The 26,462-nt window shown below is 44.2% G+C and overlaps 1 protein-coding gene across 1 annotated transcript in view; it reads right to left on the bottom strand.

Annotated features, from left to right (window-relative positions):
• LOC126484264 (protein roadkill-like) overlaps nt 1-26,462 on the bottom strand; it is a 93,817-nt gene that overhangs the window by 28,215 nt on the left and 39,140 nt on the right. The window contains exon 2 of the mRNA XM_050107686.1: nt 12,726-12,855. Coding sequence (XP_049963643.1) covers nt 12,726-12,855 — 130 coding nt within the window. The remainder of the gene's footprint in view (nt 1-12,725; nt 12,856-26,462) is intronic.

The raw sequence follows: 26,462 nt of genomic DNA, 5'->3' as shown, positions 1-26,462 counted from the left end.
TAGCTCTCTCTCCACGCAGGTCGTCCTTTTTGTGGAGTGTATAGCCTCGTATCTCAGGGGAGTATGATGGATGGAAATAAGTCTCCTGGAGACAGAGACACAGTGGTCTACCCTGCGATAGTAGACGAAGTTCCTCCACATGCGTCCTGAACCCTTGCAAGTTCCACTGAAGTATGGGAGCCATCTATGATGGGGGTAGCACCTTCATCCTGTCTCTCCGACGGGGCGGGGAGACTGCAGCAGGTGGAGGGGCAGGCGTGGGGCGAGATGATTTCCCCACACATACATCGGATTCCATCAACTCTGGGGAAGAGTCAGAGGAAGCCTCACGGAAAACCACATCTGCATGGTCAGACGGTTTACTACGGGATTTGACCCGCTGTTGCTGCTGTATGGGAGCTTTCTGCGGTTTGGTGGGCTTTGGGGGAGCTGATGTGGGAGTGGTAATGGCTGTACTGGGCTTCGGAACATCGTCAGGGGCTGGCCCAAGTTCGCCACTGTACCTTTGTCTGCCATTCGAATAGGGGCTACTGGCTCTGAAACACTGGCTGCGTTGCAAGTGCACTGACAGCTGCATGTATTAGTGCTAACACTCACCACGTCTGTCTGCTTGGAGGCAAAAGATGTAGCAAATGTGGGAGGTTGCATCGACTTAAAGATCTTCTTGGCCTCACCATAGAGGATACGCTTAGTTGTTTTTATTTCCTGGACTTTGCGTTCCTCTAAAAGTATTCGGCAGTCCCTACTCCAAACAGGGTGGTTCCCAGAGCAATTGATACATTTGGCTGGAGAGGAGCAACCAACTCCGTCATGAGCAGCTTTACCGCAGTTGCTTGCAGCAGGTGTTGGATTGATCAGGTAGGACTCTGAAGCATTTTATGCTGAACAGCAGCAACATTTTCTGTTGGGTGGGCAACGTTTCAGAATGTTTCTTGACTTGTTCAAAAGAGATCGTGTCTGACCCCACGTAACTTTGCACAACGAACATACACTGCTCCACTGTACCATCGACTCCTCACAGATAGATGGACAGAGAAGTGGACATAGCGAGAGCTCTGCTGGGAGAGTTACAGGTGAGACGTCAGCTGCTCCAGTGCACTGTGGCTCGGAGGCTTAGAGTCCGGTGGTACCACAGAATGCCTGTGCTTTCACAGCTGGTAGGGTGCACACAGACTGAGGGGTGGCGGTGGCCTGGCACAGATGCTCAGGGGTAGTAGCAGAGGTGGCAATGTCAGCACAGGGGTGGTGGGAGTGGTGAGCTGTCCCTGGTGTTTCAACGAAGATGTGTTTTCCCCAGTGGTTTGTTTAAATAAAGATGCATACAAACTTAGTGTATGCAGTGGACACCTCAGAGTGAATAGTAGGACTGAGCCATTATCTCAAGTCTGGGATAGAATTAAAATACTGTTACCGAAGTAGATCAAAATGACTCAGGAAAAATTCTCATGTCATAAAGCCAGGTCAAGTATTTCATCTCTGGGTCAGTATGCCAGAATTAATCCCTGTTATACAAATAGCTGAGTATGAGTCAGTTGCCATCTTGCCATCTTGCCATCGACCATCTCGGATTGTGACTTCATAGTTAGGCTGATGCTCATTTTCCAAGTCAGCCAAAATGACAATGCACTATCTTGAATTTCCCACCAATTCGTGCGTAGGATAATAACTGTCCTTCCATAGGAAACACACTAGCACAGTTGGGATATTTTTTTATTTCTCTACCAAAATTTGGAACTTTGTGACAAAATTTGAATTATCGGCGTTCGATACATAGGGCACTTGGCCATTGTCAAGAGGAGGTCGGTATGGGTGCGGAAGTACGGAAAACCCACGCCTCATCGATGACGCCATCGATGACACTCTGTGTCAGAACTGTTTCTACATACCTACTAACAATTAGATTGTAAGACATTTCCAGGGGCAGGTGTGGACTCTGACCACAATCTATTGGTTATGAAGTGTAGATTAAAACAGAAGAAACTGAAAAAAATGAGAATTTAAGGAGGTGGGCCCTGGATAAACTGACAGAACCAGAGGTTGTAGAGAGCTTCAGGGAGAGCATTAGGGAACGATTGACAGGAATGGGGGAACGAAATACAGTAGAAGAAGAATGGGTAGCTTTGAGGGATTAAATAGTGAAGGCAGCGGAGGATAAAGTAGGTAAAAAGACGAGGGCTAGTAGAAATCCTTGGGTAACAGAAGATATATTAATTTAGTTGATTAAAGGAGAAAATATAAAAATGCTCTAAATGAAGCAGGCAAAAAGGAATACAAACGTCTCAAAAATGAGATCGACAGGAAGTGCAATATGGCTAAGCAGGGATGGCTAGAAGACAAATGGAGATGTAGAGGCTTATCTCACTAGGGGTAAGATAGATACTGCCTACAGGAAAATGAAAGAGACCTTTGAAAAAAAGAGAATCACCTGCATGAATATCAAGATCTCAGATGTAAATACAGTTATAAGCAAAGAAGGGAAAACAGAAAGGTGGAAGGAGTATATAGAGGGTCTATACAAGGATGATGTACTTGAGGACAATATTATGGAAATGGAAGAGGATGTGGATGAAGATGAAATGGGAGATATGGTACTGCGTGAAGAGTTTGACAGATCACTGAAAGACCTAAGTCGAAACAAGGCCCCGGGAGTAGACAACATTCCATTAGAACTACTGATAGCCTTGGGAGAGCTAGCCCTGACAAAACTCTACCATCTGGTGAGCAAGATGTATGAGACAGGCGAAATACCCTCAGACTTCGAGAAGAATATAATAATTCCAATCTCAAAGAAAGCAGATGTTGACAGATGGGAAAATTACCGAACTGTCAGTTTTAAGAGTCACAGCTGCAAAATACTAACGCGAATTCTTTACAGACGAATGGAAAAACTAGTAGAAGCCGACCTCGGGAAAGATCAGGTTAGATTCCGTAGAAATATCGGAACACGTGAGGCAATTCTGACCCTACTACTTATCTTAGAAAACAGATTAAGGAAAGGCAAACTTACATTTCTAGCATTTGTAGACTTAAAGAAGGCTTTTGACAATGTCGACTGGAATACTCTCTTTCAAATTCTAAAGGTGGCAGGGTAAAATACAGGGAGCAAAAGGCTATTTGCAATTTGTACAAAAACCAGATGGCAGTTTCAAGAGTCGAGGGGCATGAAAGGGAAGAAGTGGGTGGGAAGGGAGTGAGACAGGGTTGTAGCCTAACCCCAATGTTATTCAATCTGTGTATTGAGCAAGCAGTAAAGGAAACAAAAGAAAAATTCGGAGTAGTACTGAAATCCACGGAGAAGAAATAAAAACTTTGAGGTTCGCTGATGACATTGTAATTCTGTCAGTGACAGCAGAGGCAGTGGAAGAGCAGTTGAACGCAATGGACAGTGTGTTGAAAGCAAAACTAGGATAATGGAATGTAATCGATTTAAGGCCGGTGATGCTGAGGGAATTAGATGAAGAAATTAGACACTTAAATTAGTTAAGGAGTTCTGCCATTTAGGGTGCAAAATAACTAATGATGGTCGAAGTAGAGAGGATATAAAATGCAGACTGGCAATGGCAAGGAAAGCGTTTTGAAGAAAAGAAGTTTGTTAACATCGAGTATAGATAGGAAGTCGTTTTTGAAAGTATTTGTATGGAGTGTCGCCATGTATGGAAGTGAAACATGGACGGTAAATAGTTTGGACAAGAAGAGAATAGAAGCTTGTGCTACAGAAGAATGCTGAAGATTAGATGGGTAGATCACATAACTAATGAGGAGGTATTGAATAGAATTGGGGAGAAGAGGAGTTTGTGTCACAACTTGACTAGAAGAAGGGATCGGATGGTAGAATATGTTCTGAGGCATCAAGGGATCACCAATTTAGTACTGGAGGGCAGCGTGGAAGGTAAAAATCGTAGAGGGAGACTAAGAGATGAATACACTAAGCAGATTCAGAAGGACGTAGGTTGCAGTAGGTAGTGGGAGATGAAGAAGCTTGCACAGGATAGAGTAGCATGAAGAGCTGCATCAAATCAGTCTCTGGACTGAAAAAATTCCAAAATGACCATATTGCGAATAGAGCTGTGAGATGACTGTCGCGTAACCTGGTGACAATATCAGCCTGAACCCTTGCTGCCAGTCCTCCTCTCCTCTCCGCCTGCCGCGAGGCCAGTCTCGCTCTGTGGGGCGCGGGGGCGCTTAGCGCCGCCCTGTCTGCAGCCGTGCTGCGGCGCCCCGTGCCGGGACCCTCCTCCGCAAAGCTGGCCCCGGGGCGCCGCTTTTCATTCAGCCGATGCGGAATTTATGAATTCACCTCACCATAAATAATACTCCTTCTACGCACTCTGCGCGATAACTCGCCGCTTTAGGGCCGAGCCGAGAAATACTGTGTAGCGATGGCAAAGGGTACAGCGGTTTGTCACGTCGACCACCATGGAGAGCTGTTGTCGGTGCTTTCCGTATGAGCGAAACGCCGAAAAAAATTACTTAACGTCATTCTCATTCGGAAGGCGCCATTTTTACCGTGGTAAACTGTAAACTGATATTCCTTCCTATGCAGAGACTAATAACTGATGGATAGATAGGAAGTTGCTCACGAAACTATTCAAAAATCTGTAGGTTACGATTTCATTACTGGCCTCCTTTTGTCATAGATTCTGGAAAAAATGTAAACAGTACAATGAAAATACTAGAAACACTCAAACAGTATGTAGGTGAACGCGTTAAAACAAAACTGGCACTGAAAGAGAATGTTAGCAATCCACAGCGAACATGAAACAGCTAACCAGACTTACAAATCTTTGCAATTCCACAGCGAACATGAGACAGCTTAAATCCAGAGCTACGAATCTTTACTGTTGACAGAACGTCGTTTCAGAAAAGGTCAAATATAATTCTAAAATTAGGGAGCGGGTACCGCATGTAAACATGCCTTCCAGCATATGAGAAATCCTTGAACTAGTAAATCCTTCAATATAGAGACAAGAATGTCTGCTTATAAATATTTAAATTTAATCTTTAATGAATGGGATGTAGAGGAAGAAACGGAATGTGGGTACACAAGGGATCAACGCGGACAAGCTGGATGTAGAAGGAAACAAATCACATAGTAACAGACATAACTGAAACGGTGAATATTACGTATACCATTGAGGTCAGTTTTCAGTCAATTGTTTCATTGGGTGGTACATTCACTATGTGATCAAAAGTATCCGGACACCTGGGTGAAAGTGAAAGTTCGTGGCGCCCTCCATCGGTAATGTTGGAATTCAATACGGTGTTGGCCAACCCTTCGCCTTGATGACAGCTTCCTTTCTTGCTGGCATACGTTGAGTCAAGTGCTGGAAGGTTTCTTGCGGAATGGCAGCCCATTCTGCTCGGAGTGTTGCACTGAGGACTGGTATCGATTTCGGTCGGTGAGGCCTGGCACTATGTCGTCGTTCCAAAACATCCCAAAAGTGTTCTATAGGATTAAGGTCAAGACTCTGTGCAGGCCAGTTCATTACAGGGATGTTATTGTCGTGTAACCACTCCTCCACAGACCGTGCATTATGAGCAGGTGCTCGATCGTGTTGAAAGATGCAGTCACCATCCCCCAATTGCTCTTCAACAGTGGGAAGCAAGAAGATGCTTAAAACAACAATGTAGGCAAGTGCCGTGATAGTGCCACACAAAACAACAAGGGTGCAAGTCCCCTCCATGAAAAACACGACCACGCCATAACGCCAGCGCCTCCAAATTTTACTGTTGGCAGTTGACGTTCACTGGAAATTCGCCATACCCACACCCTGTCATCGGATCACCACATTGCGTACCATGATTCGTCACTCCATGCAACGTTTTTCCACTGTTCAGTCGTCCAAAGTTTACGCTTCTTACACCAAGCGAAGCTCGTTTGGTATTTACGGCCTTGATGTGCGGCTTATGAGCAGCCGCTCGACCATGAAATGCAAGTTTTCTCACATCCCGCCTAACTGTCATAGTACATGCAGTGGATCCTAATGCAGTTTGGAATTCCTGTGCGATGGTCTGGATGGACTTACGACCGTCTTCAACTGTCGGCGGTCTCTGTCAGTGAACAGACGAGGTCGGCCTGTACGCTTTTGTGCTGTACACGGCCCTTCACATCGGAAACAGTGGATCTAGGGATGTTTGGAAGTGTGGAAATCTCGCGGCGGACGTATGACAAAAGTGACACCGAATAATCTGACCACGTTCGAAGTCCGTGAGTTCTGCGGAACGCCCCATTCTGCTTTTTCACGATGCCTAATGACTACTGAGGACGTTGATATGGAGTACCTAGCAGTAGGTGTCAGCACAATGCACTTAATATGAAAAACGTATGTTTTGGGGATGTCCAGATACTTTTGATAGTAGTTACTGGGCAGGTTGGGTGCACTCGGGCATTATTTACTGAGCAAAACCAACCCACCCACAAAAATAAAATAAACAAAAATAAAATAAAATAATAATAATAATGTTATAAAATAAAAGCTTAATATGTCCATCTTCAAGAAATTGAAAGTACCAGTTACTTATTATCTTATTGAGCCTTTCAGCAAAACAGTTTTAAATTTATCATCAAGCTCCATACAAATTTTCTCCCCATATCTAGTATTTAAACGTTCACAACCTGTAATGTAAAACAATTTATTTACCTCTAGCACACAATTTTTTTTGAACAAATTACAATTGCTTGCACTATTTAGCTTATCAGTAGAATATCCATTTATATAGAATGAAAATACAGTACATAAATTAAATCTCTATAGCATTCTGTATATGGAATATCATTTTGTTTGAGAAATTCGAGATAACAGTCTATATTTTGACGCTGTAATTCCTTTTAAAAATGCACGGTATAAAAATTTAGCCCTGGAATTCAGGGAACCTGAAATTCCTTACTTAATAAAACCCTATTTTTCGTTTTTTAATGTTTTAGGGTTGACACTCGTCGACCCTGTAATTATATAGCACTCAGCTAACTTTTCAGATGTCAGATCTTTGGCACCTGGAATTCCATCTGTAATTTTCTTAGGAGTGCGTCATTATAGATTACAACTTCTTCTTCATGAAGCGCATATTGTACTGCAAACTCATAAATGAGATAAAAAATACACAGTAAAAATACTAGTCACACGAAGAAAATTAAGAGAGTAAATATTTTATCTATACAACTATCTGTACCACAGCAACAACAAAGCGGATTCATTTATTAAGGAATAATTTTAATTATTCTAATAAAAACTTGTCTCAATAAATGGAAGTGTTGAAGAAGTGTAAAAAATGCGAAGTGGAAAAGTGAATTGATAACTTTCATTCACATAAATATACAGATGGATAAACATTCACATATGTGTAAAGAATGTTATAAAATGCTTAGAAGAAACCATATAATAATAATAGAAAAGAAAGTTTTAAGCAGCTTATACCTAGTTAAAGAATCCTTTGGAAAAATTTAAGGACATGAAAGATTTTCTTTGCTTTTGCAATCAACAGGAGTTAAACAGAGAAGCACATTGTAAAAAATGTATTGATTGCCAAGAAGTTAAAGATATTAGTTGCTTTTACTTAAGTCATCCATCTAGGGACAAGCTCACAAGTAGATGCAAGATCTGTCAACTTGAAGATATGCAAAAAAAGAAAATAGTGTGTACATGTGGGAAAGAATCAGTTAGAAATGCTCTCAAAAACATATGTTGACAAATAGACACATCAAAATAACTGAAAATGAAAACATTCATTTTTCGCAAAACTAATGTGTTCTGTCCCTAAATAAATTGAAGCCTCTCTGAGAGAGTTTAAAGTCGCTCGAATTCGTAATTATTGCAGAAGGAATAATTTACGAGTTTATAGCTGATTTAAAAAGATGATTTAATTAATTTAGTCGTTTCAAATAATTTACCTCCTCCTGCAAGAACTCTAGATAATTTGAAAGTACGTGAACTCAAAGATAGAGCTAAAAATCTTGGTATTATAGGATATAGTAAATGAAAGAAATCAGAGTTAGTTATTGCTATTGGGTTACAGGAGTGTCAATTTCATCCATAATTATTCCAAAAATCTATATCAAGGCAAAAAGAGTATCTAATATAAATTACTTTAGTTAAAATCTACTGGGTTATTAGGCCGCGTCATGTTTCTTCTAAAATGTTCGACGTTTCGACCCCTCTGCTGGGATCTTCCTCAGGATCTTTTGGTGTCCACTACTGCTAGATCACTGTCAGAGACGAGTGTCGCTGGGATCTTCCTCAGGATCTTTTGGTGTCCAACAGTGCTAGGTCACTGTCAGAGACGAGTGTCGCGTCCACTTATAAAGGGGGAGTTTTCTGGCGTTCGTGCTGGAGAAGTGATAGTATTGGTTAAAATTCATATGGCTACCATTGGTGGGCCATAGTCATAGGCTAATATTCCCGCTCTGATGCAGAAGAAGGGGCGTTGGTAGCTCATCTCCTGTGGATATCATTGACGGTCCATCGTCATTGGAGAGAAAGCCACTATTCCACACTTACGCTGGAGAAGGGTTGTTGGTTGAAATGCCTGCTACCGCTATTGGTTAGTCGTCATCAGTGACTAGATTCGTAACGGACAGAGCAAGAAAGGGGCAATGTTTACCCAAAATATTATTGTCCGCCAAGGTGACTTGCAGCGCGTTGTTTATGCCCCTCACACACCGCGGCCGAGTATTTACTTCCTTGATGGCGGGGAGGCACGATACCGGAAACCTATCGCCGTCCTCTCTAATGAAATTAGATGCATTCTTAGAAATTTCAATCGCTTCTCGGACCTTTCTTCTATAAATGTTTCTTTCTTTATCCAGTACACGTACGTTATTAAAATCGATGTCAGAGCCACAGTTGTCGTAAGGTTCCGCTACTGCCGATTTTGCACTTTTTTTTGCCGCATGTGCCGCTCGTGTTCCTTAATGCGTTCTTTAACACTTCTTCCCGTTTCGCCTATATAGACTTTGCCGCAGCCATATGTCACTTGACAGACGCTTGCATTGTGGAGGCAATGAGGTGCCTCCGTTTTCCGTCGGAAAAAGTCTTTTATTTTGTTTTGACTAAAGAAAGATGTCTGAATACCTGTTTCTTTAAAATTCTGCTTTTGCGCTCAGTGACCCCAGAAACGAACGGTAACCTGACGGAGTGAGAAGGCGGTTCCTCGTCTTTCTTATTAGCGGTATAAATATTCCGCCTAAAAGCCCTGTCGATTGACTAACTATCATACCCATTTGCCTTTAATGTCCTCTTTAAAAATTCAACTCCGATTCCAAGTTGTCGTCATCGTTCATACGGAAGGCACGTGAAGACAGAGTGTTGAGTACTGCTTGCTTGTGGGCTGGATGGTGGTGCGAAGTGGCATCTAAATACCTGTTTGCGTTAGTCGGCTTTATGTACACTCTGTGACCTAGAGTGTTATCAGATCTTCTGTATACCAACACGTCTAGGAACGGGAGACCGACCTCACTCTCAACCTCCAAGGTGAATTTGATTTTGGGGTGAATTCCATCTAAGAAATTGTGGAACTGTAGTAGAATTTATGGGAATCCGTGTTCCTGTCATAAAGTATGAACCAGAATATTCACTAGAACTAGAAGAAGAAAGAGTAAAAAATCCAATAATTCGAGTTTCTTTCTTTCAATCACAAACAGTTGAAATAGCTGGATTAGAAGGAAAAATAAATTTTGTTCTAGATATACTAAATATTATAATTCTTCAGAATTTGACATGCCTTACTTTATTTTCATTGTTTTCCAAATTAATCGAAAAAATATTCAACTAATTGATTCTTCTTTATTTGAGCATGTTAAATTACGAAATATCAATGCGAAAACTAGAAGAAATGAAGTTTTTTTTCAAGAATTTTGGAATCTTGATCCACCAAATAATTACCTGAAGGCATATGTTGCTTTCCCGGATTTTAAGAGTCACTCAGTTGAGTGACGATGTCAATGTAAATCCCTTTGGTTTTGTTGAGAATTATCCTATTTTTGTTATAAAAACGTCTAGGAGAATGAATGTGTTAGCCACATAGAAAACTGCAATGAAATTAGTTGCTATTTTTAATGATAAACTTCCGAAGGATACATTTGCCTACATAGTCATGCATGATTAGAAAAATTTAACATTCTATATAAATGGTTTCTCTACTGAAGAAGAAAAATAATGCAAGAAATTCTGATTGGTTTATAAAGATTTCGAGCTAGTGGAAAATTAATTGTATACATTACGGGATGTGAATATTTAAATAAGAGATATGGAAGTAAAATTTTTATGGAGCATGATAATAAAATTATTTCGCCAGACAGATTTAATAAAGTAATAAGTGAATTGGACTTTGAATGTTTTGAAGATGGTGATATTAAACTTAAGTATAATGGAATGAAGAGATATAAAAATAATGATTACATATTTCACGATCTATAGTTCATTGTTTGAATATATTTTTATTGATTTAATTTTTTATATCTCATTTTATTTTTGTGGGTGTGTTGGTTTTGCTCAGTAAAGAATCCCAGAGTGCACTCAACCTGCCCAGTTAATACTTTTGATCACACAGTGTAACTGTGGAACAAGCGTTCAAAGAGATAAGTCATGAGAAAATATAATTTTAATTCAAGTTCTCTATTTTAGAGACGTTTTATGGTCGAGGACTACTGGACTTTTAAGATGACAAGAAAAAATCATGTCAGTTGCCATTGAGTTTTCCAACGGATCATGAGAAAGCAAAGGTTTTTACGACAAACCAATATTGTTCAAATGAGATGGATCGTTTACTGAGTGGAAAGGCAATTGAAAGTATGAGATATACCTCATGACAAACTAAAAACGTTCAAGAAACAGCATCGTTGTAGTGGCCTATCGGAAGGCGATTTCCTCAAAGTTATCTGGTTTCCTCTGGGATATACTCCACCAGTTTTTTTTTTTCAAATCTCGAAGATTTCTTGGATTTATCGGAACTTTTCCAATTGGGTATGCTGCACCGGTAGGTAGACGAACGACGTAGTTGCTGGGAGACTTCTTGGTAAGGACGAAGGTGTGTTTTTCCTCTGAATTTATTGATTTGCGTGTTTCATCAAGAACTTTTGCGTCAGATCTGTTCGGGAATTGGGAACTGAACGTGAAATTACTGTGGTGGTGGAAGGGGAAGGATGAGATACGTACTAAGTAGAGGACAAAGGAATGCACAAACACGCAGCGATCTCTAGGAGACCATGAGATGGCATGCCGTCGTCTCTCGCATGTTAAAGGTGCCATTGTCCGGACTACTGCCCTTTTAACTTGCTAATCTCGGAAACTCGTACTTATCAGCCGGCCCTTTAACCGTGAAACGATGCGGCTGCCCATGTCGAACTCGAAAACGCCAACATATGAAAATCGAGTAATCACTGATTGCTGCCGTTTTAACGTTCACCAATTCAAATAAATGAACGTAACTACTCAAGAACGCAGAACGCCTGAGCCATAGCGAATCGACGAGAAACATTTGTGACGTCTTAATAGTGGGGACGAGGGGCGGTTGTGCACGCCGAATCCGAATATTTGGATTCCTGAAAACAACAAAGTCTGAAAGCTGAAACAGGAGACCAGCCGATCTGGCTGCGGAGGGAACGTTCGGTTGCGTACTATCACGATGATGAAGACGAAGGCAGCCACGGTGACGCTGACGGCGAACGTGACGATCGCGACGACGTCGGAAGAGACGAGTCACGGTTAGTCCAGGAATCGTAACATCGAAATTGTGGAAAAAAAACATAGAGGGCTGCCAGATGTACCTCAAAACCCATATGGAATCGAGACTCTGTAACCCTGACTGAAAACAAATTTAACATGTAGCACCTGAATTTGTCAAAATGAGACCACGTTCTGCTTGGAATCTACTAAGATTATTTATATAGTATCGCAATTACAGCTATTATGGTGTTCTCAAGTGACAATAGCCAAAATTGTGATCGTAAGTAAATAACAAACAGTCCAAGCGGGCCATGCTATTTCTAAAATGCTGGAGCACTGTGGACGCAGGCAAACAGGAAATGATTGATGTCGAAACTCTTCAAAACTATAGATATTGTCCCTCTCATCACTTTTATTACCAGCAATAGTTCGATAGGCTATTGTTCTAAGCCGTGCACGTGTTATTAATACATAATACTCTGCGGTATATACTTATTTAAAAAGCGACTTTTATTTCGTGTGTCGCTTATGTGCCAAACTACTTTTGTCTCCGACCACAAAACTGAGATGGTTACTCAGCGACATGCAATGTTCGAGTGATCCACGTAGTACTGTTACAAAATGAGTACAGTCACATGCAAGTCCAACGGATATAGCCAAGATTTTGCCGAGATATTTGCTGTTTCAGAGGATTCACGAGACAACACCGACAAAGCCCTGTACTACACGAAATGCAGAGACCGTAGCAGAAGCAGAAGACCGTAAAGTATGCTGTGAGATGGCGTTCACATTGCCAAAGGGAACTGCACGTGAGAAACGCCGCGATCTTTTTATGTGTAGCGGCAACGAATTCTACCGATATGGAGGTCATTATATCAGAACCTTATGCGGCCACCGGTAAATTCCTGTTTATTAGCCTGAATCAGCATACTATGGGTGCCTTTCCTCTGCAAATGCGGCGTGCAGATAGCGTTTGCCTTTTGCATATATTCACACAGAGCGACGCTAACACGACCGCCTTTCCCTCGGAGAGAGCCCCATTACCATGGTAACCACTGTGCTAACGCAGAATAAACATCGCGACTGGGTGGCTGCGGGACGGGGGTGGCTGAGGGGTTGGGGGCGGCACCCCCGGCTCGTCACACCCCTGCACCGTCTGCCTGGCTTTCGCTCTCGGTTTCTGCGACGTCTTTTGCTGCAAGTAAGACGAAATAACGCAGCGTCATTGTGTATGTGTATGTATGTGTGTGTGTGTGTGTGTGTGTGTGGTGGGGAGTGGGGAAATGGAGGGAGTTGTATTGAACAGAATGAGAGAAAGCGAGAGAGAGGAGGATGGGGGGGAGATGTACAATTTACACAAGAAGATGCAAAACTGACAGACAATATAGTTGGCGAGAAGCGCACTGATTGCGTATTGTCGACGATAGATTAAGTGCAAAGATCCACACGACTACTTCCTTTTCCTTATAAAGGACAACGTAAATGACTGTGAAGCACTCGGTAATGCAATTGTGAGATGGTCCAGTGTATAGCCGAACGCACATACTGAAAATTACATTCACGAACGTATCGAACAACTGGCCGCCGTACCGTGGAAGACAGACAGAGCAGTTCGGCTGTGTGGCCGTCTGCTGGGCCGCTCTGACTGAATCGCGTCGCTACGTCAGAAAGCACAGGGGACGCCGACGTCACGGAGGCCCTGGTGAGCGCAGTCGCCGAACTCCGTTCGTTTCACTCTTCGTGCCGTCCACTGAAAGGGGACTAATGAGCAAGCCTCTACAAACTAGATTTAACGCTGTGCACTGCAGTAGCTGTGCTGTTTGAGGCGCTCCCGATGTTTGAGAGGTAGTCAAATGAAAACGAGGCAAGTGGAAAAGGGTATGTTAACTTTATTTTCAAAACTAATCACCATAACCGTCAACACATTTATCCCAGTGGCAGACAAGACGGTCAGTGCCATTTTGCTAAAATGTTTGCGGCTGACTACGGAACCATGATTCTGTAACTAGGCGTGCGCCTCTTCATCCGTAGCAAATCTACGGTCAAAAAAATGGTTCAAATTGCTCTGAGCACTATGGGACTTAACTTCTGAGGTCATCAGTCCCCTAGAACTTAGAACTACTTAAACCTAACTAACCTAAGGACATCACACACATCCATGCCCGAGGCAGGATTCGAACCTGCGACCGTAGCGGTCGCGCGGTTCCAGACTGTAGCGCCTAGAGCCGCTCGGCCACCCCGGCGGGCAAATCTACGGTCACGAATGTCTTTCTCCAGTAGTGCAAGAATGTTGAAATCACAAGAGGAAAGATCGGGACTGTATCGAAGACGTGTAAGGACTTGCCACCGAAACTCCTGCAGGGTAGTCGGATCTGCCTTGGCAACACGCTGGCGGGCACAGCCTTGCAACAGAAAGATGCCGACCGTCAACATTCCTGGGAATTTCAACTCGATGGCGCGCTTCATTTCCTGTAACGTATCCACGTAACGCTCTGTGCTAATTGTGGTGACCTGTTCCAGAAAGTCAGTGAGCAGCGACTTGATACACGGCATCATTCTTTTGCAGAATAAAGCCCGCCCACATGTTACTGTTTCTCTTACGCTGCAGAGGTTTCGCCGGGGAACCCTTACGTATCCTCATCCCGATCTCTTGCCAGAGATTCTGCTATTTTTTGAGGCCTGAAGAACGACATTCGTGGCAGTCGATTTGCTCCGGATGCAGAGTTGCGCGCCTGGGTACAGACATGGCTGGGTAGGTAACTGCAAACATTTTCTTACAGTCAGATAAATGTATTAAATGGCGTTTACTTCTGAAATACTAAACAACTCGTGTATTTTTTCCGTGTATCGTTTTCCTTTCACTCCCCTTGTGGTAACTACTCCGAAGAATATTCGTGCGTCGAGTCGTATGACGGCGTAGAAAGTGGACAATATTTCAACGAGACAGGTGCTGATCATTTCGTGGTGCGACTGTGCACACTTTTTTAAAAATTGATTTTACTTCTCGTTACCCACCTTTAAAGGTAGACTCACCTGCTCGAGTTCTGATCCACTGTAGCATCACGGTCTTCAGTCAAATATTTGGTGAGGCGGTGTTACTGGGTCGGATGAGTCCCCTGTCAGGAGCAAATATGAGAGACTTCGAGTTACAGCATTTGATTTCCTTCCGAAAACCATGGTAGGAACTGGGAGTTGCGATCGTTTTTACTTTAATATTACGGCAATATGACCAAGACAAGAAACTGGCACCATAACATACGTGAAAGTGAGTTTGCTTGTGTATGTGAAGAGTAAAGTGGATGCGCTACTCGTCACGCGGCGCTAGCAGTGGTCCGGGTCCTCAGCGGCGCGACTAGAGAGCGCTGCTGGAGGAACGAACCACGGACCCGGCGGTGCGAGAATACCACGCGTGTCAAAGTACCAGTTTCCATCGCGCTGCCTGGCTGTCCCGCCCATCTGCATGTTCCCACCAGACTCGTTTCTCTGCGGTCGACAATCCTAGCGCGATCAACGCCGGTTCCTACGCTTTGTTCAGCTGAAATCTTCCGCCCCGGTTGATTTTGCCGTTCTGTACATGTATTTCGACTGCTTAATAAAGGACCGATTCCAAATAGACCGAGGCGGCTGAGAGAACATTGTACTTACGGATGAGCTAGCCCCTCTTTTTCTTACCTTTACGTACTGTACATCTATTGATCAAAAAGCCAATCCCGGTAGTTCGAAGAAAGAACAGGTCAAACTCGTCTTAAAGAAGGGAATCAGAACTGATCCACAAAATTACCGACTAATATGCTTGATATCCATTTGTTGTATAATATTAGAAAATATTCCGTGCTCAAACATAGCGAGATATCTCGAACGGAATGACGTATTTCCGAGACTGTCGGTCATGCGCAACTCAATTCGCTTACTCCTCACATGACATCCTAAATGACATGAATCAGAGCTGTCAGGAAGGTTCATTACTCCTTGATTTCCGGCCAGCCTCTGTAGCCGAGCGGTTCTAGGCGCTTCAGCAGGAACCGCGTTGCTGCTACGGTCTCAAGTTCGAATCCTGCCTCGAGCATGGATGTGTGTCGTGTCCTTAGGTTAGTTAGGTTTAAGTAGTTCTAAGTCTAGCGAACTGATGACCTCAGATGTTAAGTCCCACTGTGCTTAGGGCCATTTGAACCATTTGAACTTTTATTTCCGATAAAGGTTTTGCTTCGTACCACATGTAACCTTATTAACGAAAGTACTATCGTGTAACGTATCAAGTGAAATTAGTGATTCAGTTTATACCTTCTCGGTAGGCGTGACGCAGCATGCTATCTTGGAGGGACAGTCATCGACAGGAGCAGAAATTATTTCAGCTGTGCCGTAGGGAAGTGTGTTGGGACCGTTGCTATTCACGTTGTGTGTTAATGACCCTGCACATAATATTAGCACAACCCTCAGAATGTCTGAAAAATCTGCACCAGTATTCAGTCGAATCTTCATGAGATTTCGGAGAGCTGCAAAGATTTTCCGTTCAAAATGGTTCAAATGGCTCTGAGCACTATGTGACTTAACTTCTGAGATCATCAGTCGTCCACTAGACTTAGAACTACTTAAACCTAACTAACCTAAGGACATCACACACATCCATGCCAAAGGCAGGGTTCTAACCTACGACCATAGCAGCAGCGCGGTTCCGGACTGAAGCGCCTAGAACCGCTCGGCCACAGCACCCGGCAAAGATTTTCGGAAAGGTAAAATTGTGCGCTTCACAATGTTAAAAACAACGCAATATTTTTTGACAAAATTATGAACGAAACACTGTTTGACTCGGTCAACTCTTTCAAATATGGCATGTTGCTCCATGGTTCGGTATCCGGGTTACTGTACGTCCCCTATAGTGTCAGTTCAAAGGTTGGACGAAGACAACGACATACTAGATCCATCACGATCACGCCTACTGAGGCATACTGCTTCAGTGCTGTTGCAGATAGAGCTCACAGTGGAATGGTTCCGCTGGCGTGCACTGACTGCCCTAGAGTGCGAGTGACCTTGGTTACATAACAGGCCGATAACGGACTTAGATTCTGCATGGACCAGCCGGAGAGGTTATCCCGTACGTGCGCTGAAGTGTCTCTAGCAGCGCGCTCCGCTGGTGCGTCTGCCAGGCTGGCGCCGAGCCAAGTCGGGCGGGTTGCGTCACCGACTCGGTAGGCGCTGAGCGGACAGTGCGGCACTATGTTTTCGAGTTTTTTCAAACTGTTGCATCCTTGAGCCCCCGGTTCGCCATGTACGCTTCCCGTTACAGAGGTCAAGAATCACACTTTATTAATAATTATAGTACAAAGTGATATCTCCAGTTACAGTTACATTTTCTGCAAGTACACCAAGTCCTTTCATCCATACATGAATGTGGTGTTCAAAACAACTTTCGAATCTATGTCAGCTTTATGATGAAAGGCATCGATCACATAGCCTCAGTCGTAAACAAAGCGAGGTGGCAAATTTCTGTTCATTGGAAGAACACCAGGAAAAAGCAATCAGTCTACAAAGGATATAGCTTATGAAGCACCGGTGTGAGCCATCGTGCAATTTATTAAAATGTATGCGACCCATACCAAATACAACCAACAGAGGATACTGAACATAGAAAGTGGTTAGATACAGTAAGAAACATTTGTAAATGTGCTGCCGAGTAATTTGTGCAGAGAAATAACTGTTAAGAAAGAAAAAGTTGGCTGCCTCGCGGCCAGCAACCTGCCCCTCCCCTGTCTGTTCAACGCTGGGTCGGCGCGGCTACTGTGTAGGGCGGCCTCACTTCTGGGGTCCGTCAGGTTTCTCCACTCTCCCCTCGCCAAACGCGCTCAAGTCTGAGACATCCATAGCGGTCGAAAGGTGGATGAAGAAACAATTTTTTAAAAAATCATGTCCCTCACCCACGCAAATTATTTCGCTAATTTGCCGGTACAGAGCATCGAATCACTGATTTGCATTTCTTCCTATTTCCCGGAGACATGGAGCGTGGGAGGAATGATCGCTTAAATGCCTCTGTGCGAACTGTAGTCTAATCCTGTCCTCGGAATCTCTATGGGAGTGATACGTGGGGGCTTGTAGTGCATTCCTAGATTCATTCCTTAAAGGTGGATCTCGAAACTTTGTAAGTAGGCTTTTTCTGGTCAGTTTCCGTCTGGTCTATAGTGGTCATATGGGAATTAGCGAAGATTACAGAATAAATGGGAAGACCAGTTAACGTACCCTGAATTCGCCAAAAACGCCCCCTCAGGCTGATTGAGGAGACTGAGGAACATTCGAGTACTTATAAATATCGACGTCAGTAAAAAATCTCATCCCGTCTTCACTGACCTCCTATAAACGCCTTTACTTTTTCTTGTAGGATTGGGAACCAGCCGTCAACGCCGCAACGTTATGATTTGACTAGCGCGTATAGTATAAAGATTAGAAGAACGGTTCTAGGAACTTGTTATTGCTTGTGAAGAGGAAATTTACCAAAACGTAATAGCTTTGCTGCCAACAAGTAACAACTAAAAGAATGGATGCTTGCTCAATGTGAACACGACTTGGTCACGGAATGCAAAGCACGGCGGGTGTTTGTATCTTTTACAAGCATCCAAAGATATCGCAAGTTTTTTGCCAACGTGTAGTCCACGTACTTTTCATTTGTACAGAATTAATAAGATTAGGACGCAGACGTTCACCTGTGGGTTGGTAGGCATGTCTGAACATAGACTGCTTCAAGTTGGGAGTGTGACATTACTGTCACAATGCGACGCTAGTGTCACATACCACTGTCAGTTCATTTCTACCGCTATTTCACGGTGTACTGGAGCGGCCTGTTTGAAAAGGCAGCTTTGTGCCCGGCACGACGGTGTGGTCTGACGCCGGAAACGTCTCTACGGTCTTTTTTGTCGGCAGAAGGCAGCCTGTGAATCTGATTAGGTTACAGGGGCCTGTTCTTGGGATACGGGCAGTTTTAAGCGACCACCTCGTCGGCTGTTGAGTCCAGACAGGCGCCTGTGTTCCCTGCGGTCAGTGAACGTCGCGGCCGCCCCACAGTCCCCAGGGATTAACTGAGGACGACATTTCTGCCTTTCCTCGCGAACTTCAAAGAACCAGACGCTGTGGCGCCGTCCGTCAGTGTTGCAGAGTTAGTTGCGCTAGCTAAAAAGGTGCGGTTCAACTACTAGCATCGTGGCGCTGTGGACTGTATTCTTTGCAGGTAAAGTTTGACTGATCACGAAGTCACTGCTTCGGACCACCACTAACCTCGTGCTTAAAAAAGAGCGTCTTACGCACAAAAGGAAGAAACTCACGTGTGCTTTCCCCTGCTTTTTCACCATTTTAGCTACAACTGTCGCCCAACACACTGGGAACAGTATGGAGTCGTCCATTCTCTGTAGAGTTTTTTGAAAGGAGGGTTGAGGACTATGAACCTAGCCTCTGGACTTTTCTACTCCAGGCCATCCCAGCGAAGGGGTCACTTCCGGGCCCCCGTCTGGTGCCGGTCGGCGCACGCTAACTGTAAGCGTCTTAAGTGTGGTGGCGCTACCCATATTCTGTGCAGCTCTTTACTTGCTTACCTTGCCGTGGAAATTGTGTTGCTTAACTTTACTATAAATTGTGGCTCATTGTTGTAAAGTTAACTTCGACTTTGCGACTTCACAGACACGCAGATCTTGCCGCGCTTACTCCAAGCAGCCTTCACAAAAATAGTTCAAATGGCTCTGAGCACTATGGGACTCAACATCTGGGGTCATCAGTCCCCTAGAACTTAGAACTACTTAATCCTAACGAACCTAAGGACATCACACACATCCATACCCGAGGCAGGATTCGAACCTGTTACCGTAGCGGTCCCGCGGTTCCAGACTGTAGCGCCTAGAACCGCCCGGCCACAACGGCCGGCAGTCTTTTACACGATGTGATACCTCTGCACTGTGTTAGCGTCAATGAGTTTTTTTGACGAGATGAAGTCCATATACTCTGTACCTGTATAGAAGTCGCAGCATTATCACAAAGAGGTGCAACTGCGGATTGGAAGGTATGTCTGAACATAGGTTGCTCCTCTCCCAGATTGATCACTTTTGAATTTCCCTCACTTACTGCAAACTTGACAACACCCACCGTACACTTTCAACAACTCTCGTATTCTGCCGTATATGTGCCGAAAGATCCGCATCAAGATCACACCTACCCAGTGTAGACGTCGTAGCCCAACGGAACTTGAACCACCTACCCTGATCACGAAATAGAGTCAGAAATCGATCCATCCTTCAAGCTTTAACGGAACACTCGCTTCACTCCTCCCCTTTGACGGCAATGACACAAATTATCGCCTGTAAGAGAAAGCGAACATCGGAAGGAAGTAAAGTTTGAGGCCATAGTTGAGCAGCTGAACGAGAAATCGGAAGCGACTCGTGCATTGCCTTCCTTCTTCTCGAATCCAGCGCGCCACATGCTTGAAGAGATCTAACAAAACAGCGGAAAATTAAAGTAAATAGCTCCTAAACCGCTTTAAGTGACTTGAACAAATAGTGGAAAGTTTAAATTAGCTTAGCGCAACCGGCTATAAATTCTATTCGTTTTGAACACGGACCCAATGCCAAATCACTCCTGGAAATTGAAATAAGAACACCGTGAATTCATGGTCCCAGGATGGGGAGACTTTATTGACACATTCCTGGGGTCAGATACATCACATGATCACACTGACAGAACCACAGGCACATAGACACAGGCAACAGAGCATGCACAATGTCGGCACTAGTACAGTGTACATCCACCTTTCGCAGCAATGGAGGCTGCTATTCTTCCATGGATACGATCGTAGAGATGCTGGATGTAGTCCTGTGGAACGGCTTGCCATGCCATTTCCACCTGGCGCCTCAGTTGGACCAGCGTTCGTGCTGGACGTGTAGACCGCGTGAGACGACGCTTCATCCAGTCCCAAACATGCTCAATGGGGGACAGATCCGGAGATCTTGCTGGCCAGGGTAGTTGCCTTACACCTTCTAGAGCACGTTGGGTGGCACGGGATACATGCGGACGTGCATTGTCCTGTTGGAACAGCAAGTTCCCTTGCCGGTCTAGGAATGGTAGAACGATGGGTTCGATGACGGTTTGGATGTACCGTGCACTATTCAGTGTCCCCTCGACGATCACCAGTGGTGTACGGCCAGTGTAGGAGATCGCTCCCCACACCATGATGCCTGGTGTTGGCCCTGTGTGCCTCGGTCGTATGCAGTCCTGATTGTGGCGCTCACCTGCACGGCGCCAAACACGCATATGACCATCATTGGCACCAAGGCAGAAGCGACTCTCATCGCTGAAGACGACACGTCTCCATTCGTCCCTCCATTCACGCCTGTCGCGACACCACTGGAGGCGGGCTGCACGATGTTGGGGCGTGAGCGGAAGACGGCCTAACGGTGTGCGGGACCGTAGGCCAGCTTCATGGAGACGGTTGCGAATGGTCCTCGCCGATACCCCAGGAGCAACAGTGTCCCTAATTTGCTGGGAAGTGGCGGTGCGGTCCCCTACGGCACTGCGTCGCTGCGATCCGGTCCCAGGTCGACGGGCACGTGCACCTTCCGCCGACCACTGGCGACAACATCGATGTACTGTGGGGACCTCACGCCCCACGTGTTGAGCAATTCGGCGGTACGTCCACCCGGCCTCCCGCATGCCCACTATACGCCCTCGCTCAAAGTCCGTCAACTGCACATACGGTTCACGTCCACGCTGTCGCGGCATGCTACCAGTGTTAAAGACTGCGATGGAGCTCCGTATGCCACGGCAAACTGGCTGACACTGACGGCGGCGGTGCACAAATGCTGCGCAGCTAGCGCCATTCGACGGCCAACACCGCGGTTCCTGGTGTGTCCGCTGTGCCGTGCGTGTGATCATTGCTTGTACAGCCCTCTCGCAGTGTCCGGAGCAAGTATGGTGGGTCTGACACACCGGTGTCAATGTGTTCTTTTTTCCATTTCCAGGAGTGTAATTGAAGCATATGATTAGTAGTAACAACCACATCCAGAATAAGAGACCTAGTGCGATTATTAATTCTGGAAAGCAGCAGCACCCATCGTCTCCTCTTCTTCCAGTTAACTTTCCTGCCATGAGACACAGTGCCTAGAGCATGTGATGCGCAGCCTGGAAACGCAGTGTTTCCTCACTGTGAGGGAAATCACTCGCCTCGAACAGGAATTCAGTTTTCCAATTGTGTTTAGAAGCTTTACGTACCACTGTAGTAAAGATGGGGAAAACATTTCATTGTGTTACTCTTAGTTTGACCACTATCGGACTTTGAAAATGTACATAATGTTCTTCAAGAAAATGGGTGAAAAAATATGCAAAATCACAATGGGTACATTTTGCGATAGCAGTATCTGGACAGTCCTCACAATCGCATTCGTGAACTGCTAAATCAAATGCCACATCAATCACATTCTTGAAGTCAGCAACGTGTACGGAAGCACTGCACCCAGCCGCTTGTTAGGAATATTGACAGACAGGCAGAAACAGTGGAGCAGACAGCAGGTTGTCAAAAACAGAATGAATTTTCATCATGAAACTTCTATTTCTTAATGTAGTGTCGAATTCTGTTATCCTACTTGCATATATTTTTGTGAGTGTGTGGGTTTTATTTCGTCAAGTTGCGCAATGGACTGATCCAACAAGTTCAAAAATGTGTGTGAAATCTTATGGGACTTAACTGCTAAGGTCATCAGTCCCTAAGCTTACAGACTACTTAACCTAAATTATCCTAAGGACAAACACACACACCCATGCCCGAGGGAGGACTCGAACCTCCGCTGGGACCAGCCGCACAGAATCCAACAAGTACCATTTGGCTCCTGCAAAAAACAATTTCCACCTCACACTACTGCAGAAGTCAGACAGACGCTCCTAATGTACCAACAAGAACTGCTTGAAAAACATTCAGCAACAAATATCTTCTGGAGTCGTCCGCTGTAAGGAAAAGACACAAAAGTATTCTATACATTATTATGTAACTAGTGGAATAGCTGGGTACAGGAATATTGTTAGTTAGTGTAAGAAAAACATTAAACGAATGACAAATATTATTTATTGCAAAAAAATTCTGCAAAATCAAGTGAAACTTTTTCTTATAAAAAATTATTAAATTTCCAGGTTCTTTTCGGAACAGTAGATTGCCTCTTATGGATAGGAATGATATTATTTTACAAAGTATGGAAAGGTTCTTTCCTCCCTTTTCTATACGAACGTTATTTACTCGGCAGAATGGCTGAGAGCCGCGCCTACACAACTTGAATAACTTTTCTAGGTACGGACAAGGCTGTCACATGAGAAATGTGATGGAGTGTGCTGTTATGGAGGACAGATGGGGCTTGTATACACTGTAGCGCACAATACCATGAGCTGCGACGGCTGCTGTCTGCATCACTCGCTGCTGACAAATAACATGACTATCTGTTTCTATCTGGGTTGACCTTCGCCAATCAAACTCCCCCTATGCCTTGATGAAGTCAAGGACTCCTATTCGCCCCTAGTCTAACTATTGGCGTGGTACACCGGTCAGATAACCAGTCCACCGTGATACCATTTAGTACTCGCTTGCAGGCGTTTAAATAGTACTCGGTCAATGTTCACATCTCACAGTAAGTGTGGCAACCAACACAGTGAACAACGCTTAATCGCGAGTGACTCAATACAGTCACTCCGATTCGCTAATGACAGAGGTGCTCTCCCAGTGAAGTACTGAGGAGAGACTTAGTTCCTCACTCTTTGTGTACACGTGCGAGCACACTTGCTCTCATTACGTGTTCCTGCTCCAAGAGCGACATTGGAACGGCCCCTTTTTCTGAAAATGTTGCAAAGGTATATCATTCGCTGCCTTCCCTCACTCCTCTGACTCTTTGCAGCTGGCTGAAGTGGCCGTGCGGTTAAAGGCGCTGTAGTCTGGAACCGCAAGACCGCTACGGTCGCAGGTTCGAATCCTGCCTCGGGCATGGATGTTTGTGATGTCCTTAGGTTAGTTAGGTTTAACTAGTTCTATGTTCTAGGGGACTAATGACCTCAGCAGTTGAGTCCCATAGTGCTCAGAGCCATTTGACTCTGCATCAGAAATATTCCTCCAATCAACGTTGTTCTTTTAAACGGGAGAAAGACGTTTCGTTTAAGTCGACCAATGCGGTAAGAGGTCCGTCAGTCACGATTACCTACTTGTTTCACTTCGATTTCTGTTCTCCTTTCCTTGTGTTTCCTTTCCTTTTTTTAGTGTGTTTCTTCTCCTCTTGTTTTGCCTCTGTATGTGAGGATTTGGAACTGCGTCAGGCCTGTGTCTTTTAGCCGTTTTCCTTGTTCGCTGTCCGTCTTCGTCCCTTCACCGCATGTGTTCCTGTTTCTATGCGTTTGGGCGTTGATGACCATGCTGTTTAGCGTCCGAAAACCTCAAAACACACACACACACACACACACACGCACACGGAAATCTGTAGCATCTTCGTTAGGCCCATACTGTCCTCCTGTGAGAGCTCCGTAACTACGCAGTCGGTCCGTGAAAAAATGCGTCTTCTGGGCACTCCCACACAATGTAGTGGAATTTGCTTTTAAGCTGAACACGGGAGTCGTTACCCTTTCGCTCCGGCAAAAGCTGTCTTCTCTCTGGGCGGTTGCTTCAGCCGAAGTAGGTATGTTGTTGACCCAGCCCTCTGAAGGGATGGTTTCCTCTTTAGAAAATTCCTGTGGCCATCATGTTGTGTACACCAGCCTGGACTTTTTTCAACCTCGGTGTGCACTTGCGATTTACTTATTAGATTTGCATATCGCTTACATGAATTCATACAAAACTGACTTTACCTTATCGAGTTTGGGTTCGAATGAAGCGTCTTGATCTGCAGAGTACGATTGTGAGGATGGAATATGCAAGAAATGGTCAGGAGACCATGCCACCTTACATTTTATACTGCCATAAGAAATATTCACGAAAATGTTGGACGTGTTCTGTAGACTTTGGCAGAATGATCATGCATTCAATGCCTTTATCCGCAACTGTTGTTGTGTCCTTGTGAGTACATCAAGAAACATGAAGTAGTATACATGTCTGGTTATTAGCGAAATAGTTATTAACAGTATTCATGAAATAAGATTTTGAAGGGTCTTTTGACATTTTCCACTTATGTAATCCTCCAAATGCATGGTTGGTGGAAGAATGGGTTCAATAGCATTTTCAACTTTTGGGCTGAAAGTTTTTTCCTGAAGACAAACATACAGATTTTTTGTTACATGTACACTCACCGAAAATCCATCATCTATTGTGTAACTACGAGTTGCATTGCGTGCAGACTGGACCAAGGCAACTGTTGATTTTTCCCATATTTTAAGATCCAACCCATTTTGGTCAATGTTCCAAATGAAGTATGGCTGTATCTGTAAACTTGCAGTTTTGTGGTTTACTTCTCGGACAGAACCTCTTAGAGATCAGCGAATATCCTTTCTTTTTTTTTTTTTTTTTTTTTATCAAATCTGGCTGTCATGAAAACAGTGATGTGTCTATGGCACATTCTGTATTCTTTCTTGAGCCGTGCTATGAAAGTTGCAAAACTTTAAACTTTGTGTGCACAATTTTTCTTGCTTTTTGCATTGTTCGGTATTTCAGGCACCAGTAATGGACACATTCTCTTAATTCCTGGCAATGTCAAATTCGGATAGAATGTGTTTATTTTACCTCCAGTTCTTTGGTGGTCTTGTTTCCTCGAAATGGATGTTCATTGCCCCTCTTTTTCTCCACATAATCAAATATTTGTTTAACGTTCTATGTACTTTTTGTAGATGGATGTCTCTTCAATAACGAGCTGTAGGGTGCAACTTTACGTGGAGCTATGTCATAATCATTATGAACACGTTAAAGACGTTCTTCCGAAAATCTTGTCAAAATAGTACGAATATTGGATTTCTTTTCCGGTGAAGGTTCATAGTCACCAGGACTGTTAGCTTCTCTTTGCAGAGTGATGCTTCTGCCATTGTCATCAGGGTTACAATCCCGAACACTATTAACTGCATTATCGCCTACAAAGTGGTTCTCTTCATCCTATATCCTATCTAGTGCGTCTTCAGTTGAGCAGTCAAATAAATATTCATGTTTCTGGATAATGGTTCAAATGGCTCTGAGCATTATGGGACTCAACTTCTGAGGTCATTAGTCCCCTAGAACTTAGAACTAGTTAAACCTAACTAACCTAAGGACATCACACACATCCATGCCCGAGGCAGGATTCGAACCTGCGATCGTAGCCGTCTCGCGGTTCCAGACTGCAGCGCCTAGAACCGCACGGCCACTTCGGCCGGCTTCTGGATAATCAGATCCACCAAAAACAAAGCGTTATTACCCTGTCCTACACTGTCTTCCGTTGGATAACGCCTTCTTGACTTGAAGTCCACAGTATTTAAAACTTTGCAAACATTAAAGGTTTCGTTTATTTTTACTGTATGTTACGACAATAGTCACACACGTGTACTAAACACGGCATCTACTTGGTTAGGTAACTGATTAACTGGCATGTAAACCCCCACCCCCCTACTCGAAGACTGCAAGCGCTTTTGCGTACAAAGCGAGAACAGCACAGTTACATGCTGTTTCAGGTATGGGTAGAAATGTGAGACGGCTCTGTGTACAAACGTTTAAATACAAATTCTAGTTCGAGTCGAGAGCCGATACATCAGACAAGACTGTGGTAGCCAACGTTTTGGAGCTCCCTGCTCCTCCAAAGGTTCAGTCTGGTCTACTGCCCAGCGTTGTCACAATCACTGCTCCAGTTGTGGCTT

This window comes from Schistocerca serialis, chromosome 6 (assembly GCF_023864345.2).
Source record: "Schistocerca serialis cubense isolate TAMUIC-IGC-003099 chromosome 6, iqSchSeri2.2, whole genome shotgun sequence".
NCBI classification, from domain to species: Eukaryota; Metazoa; Arthropoda; class Insecta; order Orthoptera; family Acrididae; genus Schistocerca; species Schistocerca serialis.
The sequence above is the reverse complement of the archived record's forward strand: the minus strand, read 5'-3'. Positions and strand labels throughout refer to the sequence as shown.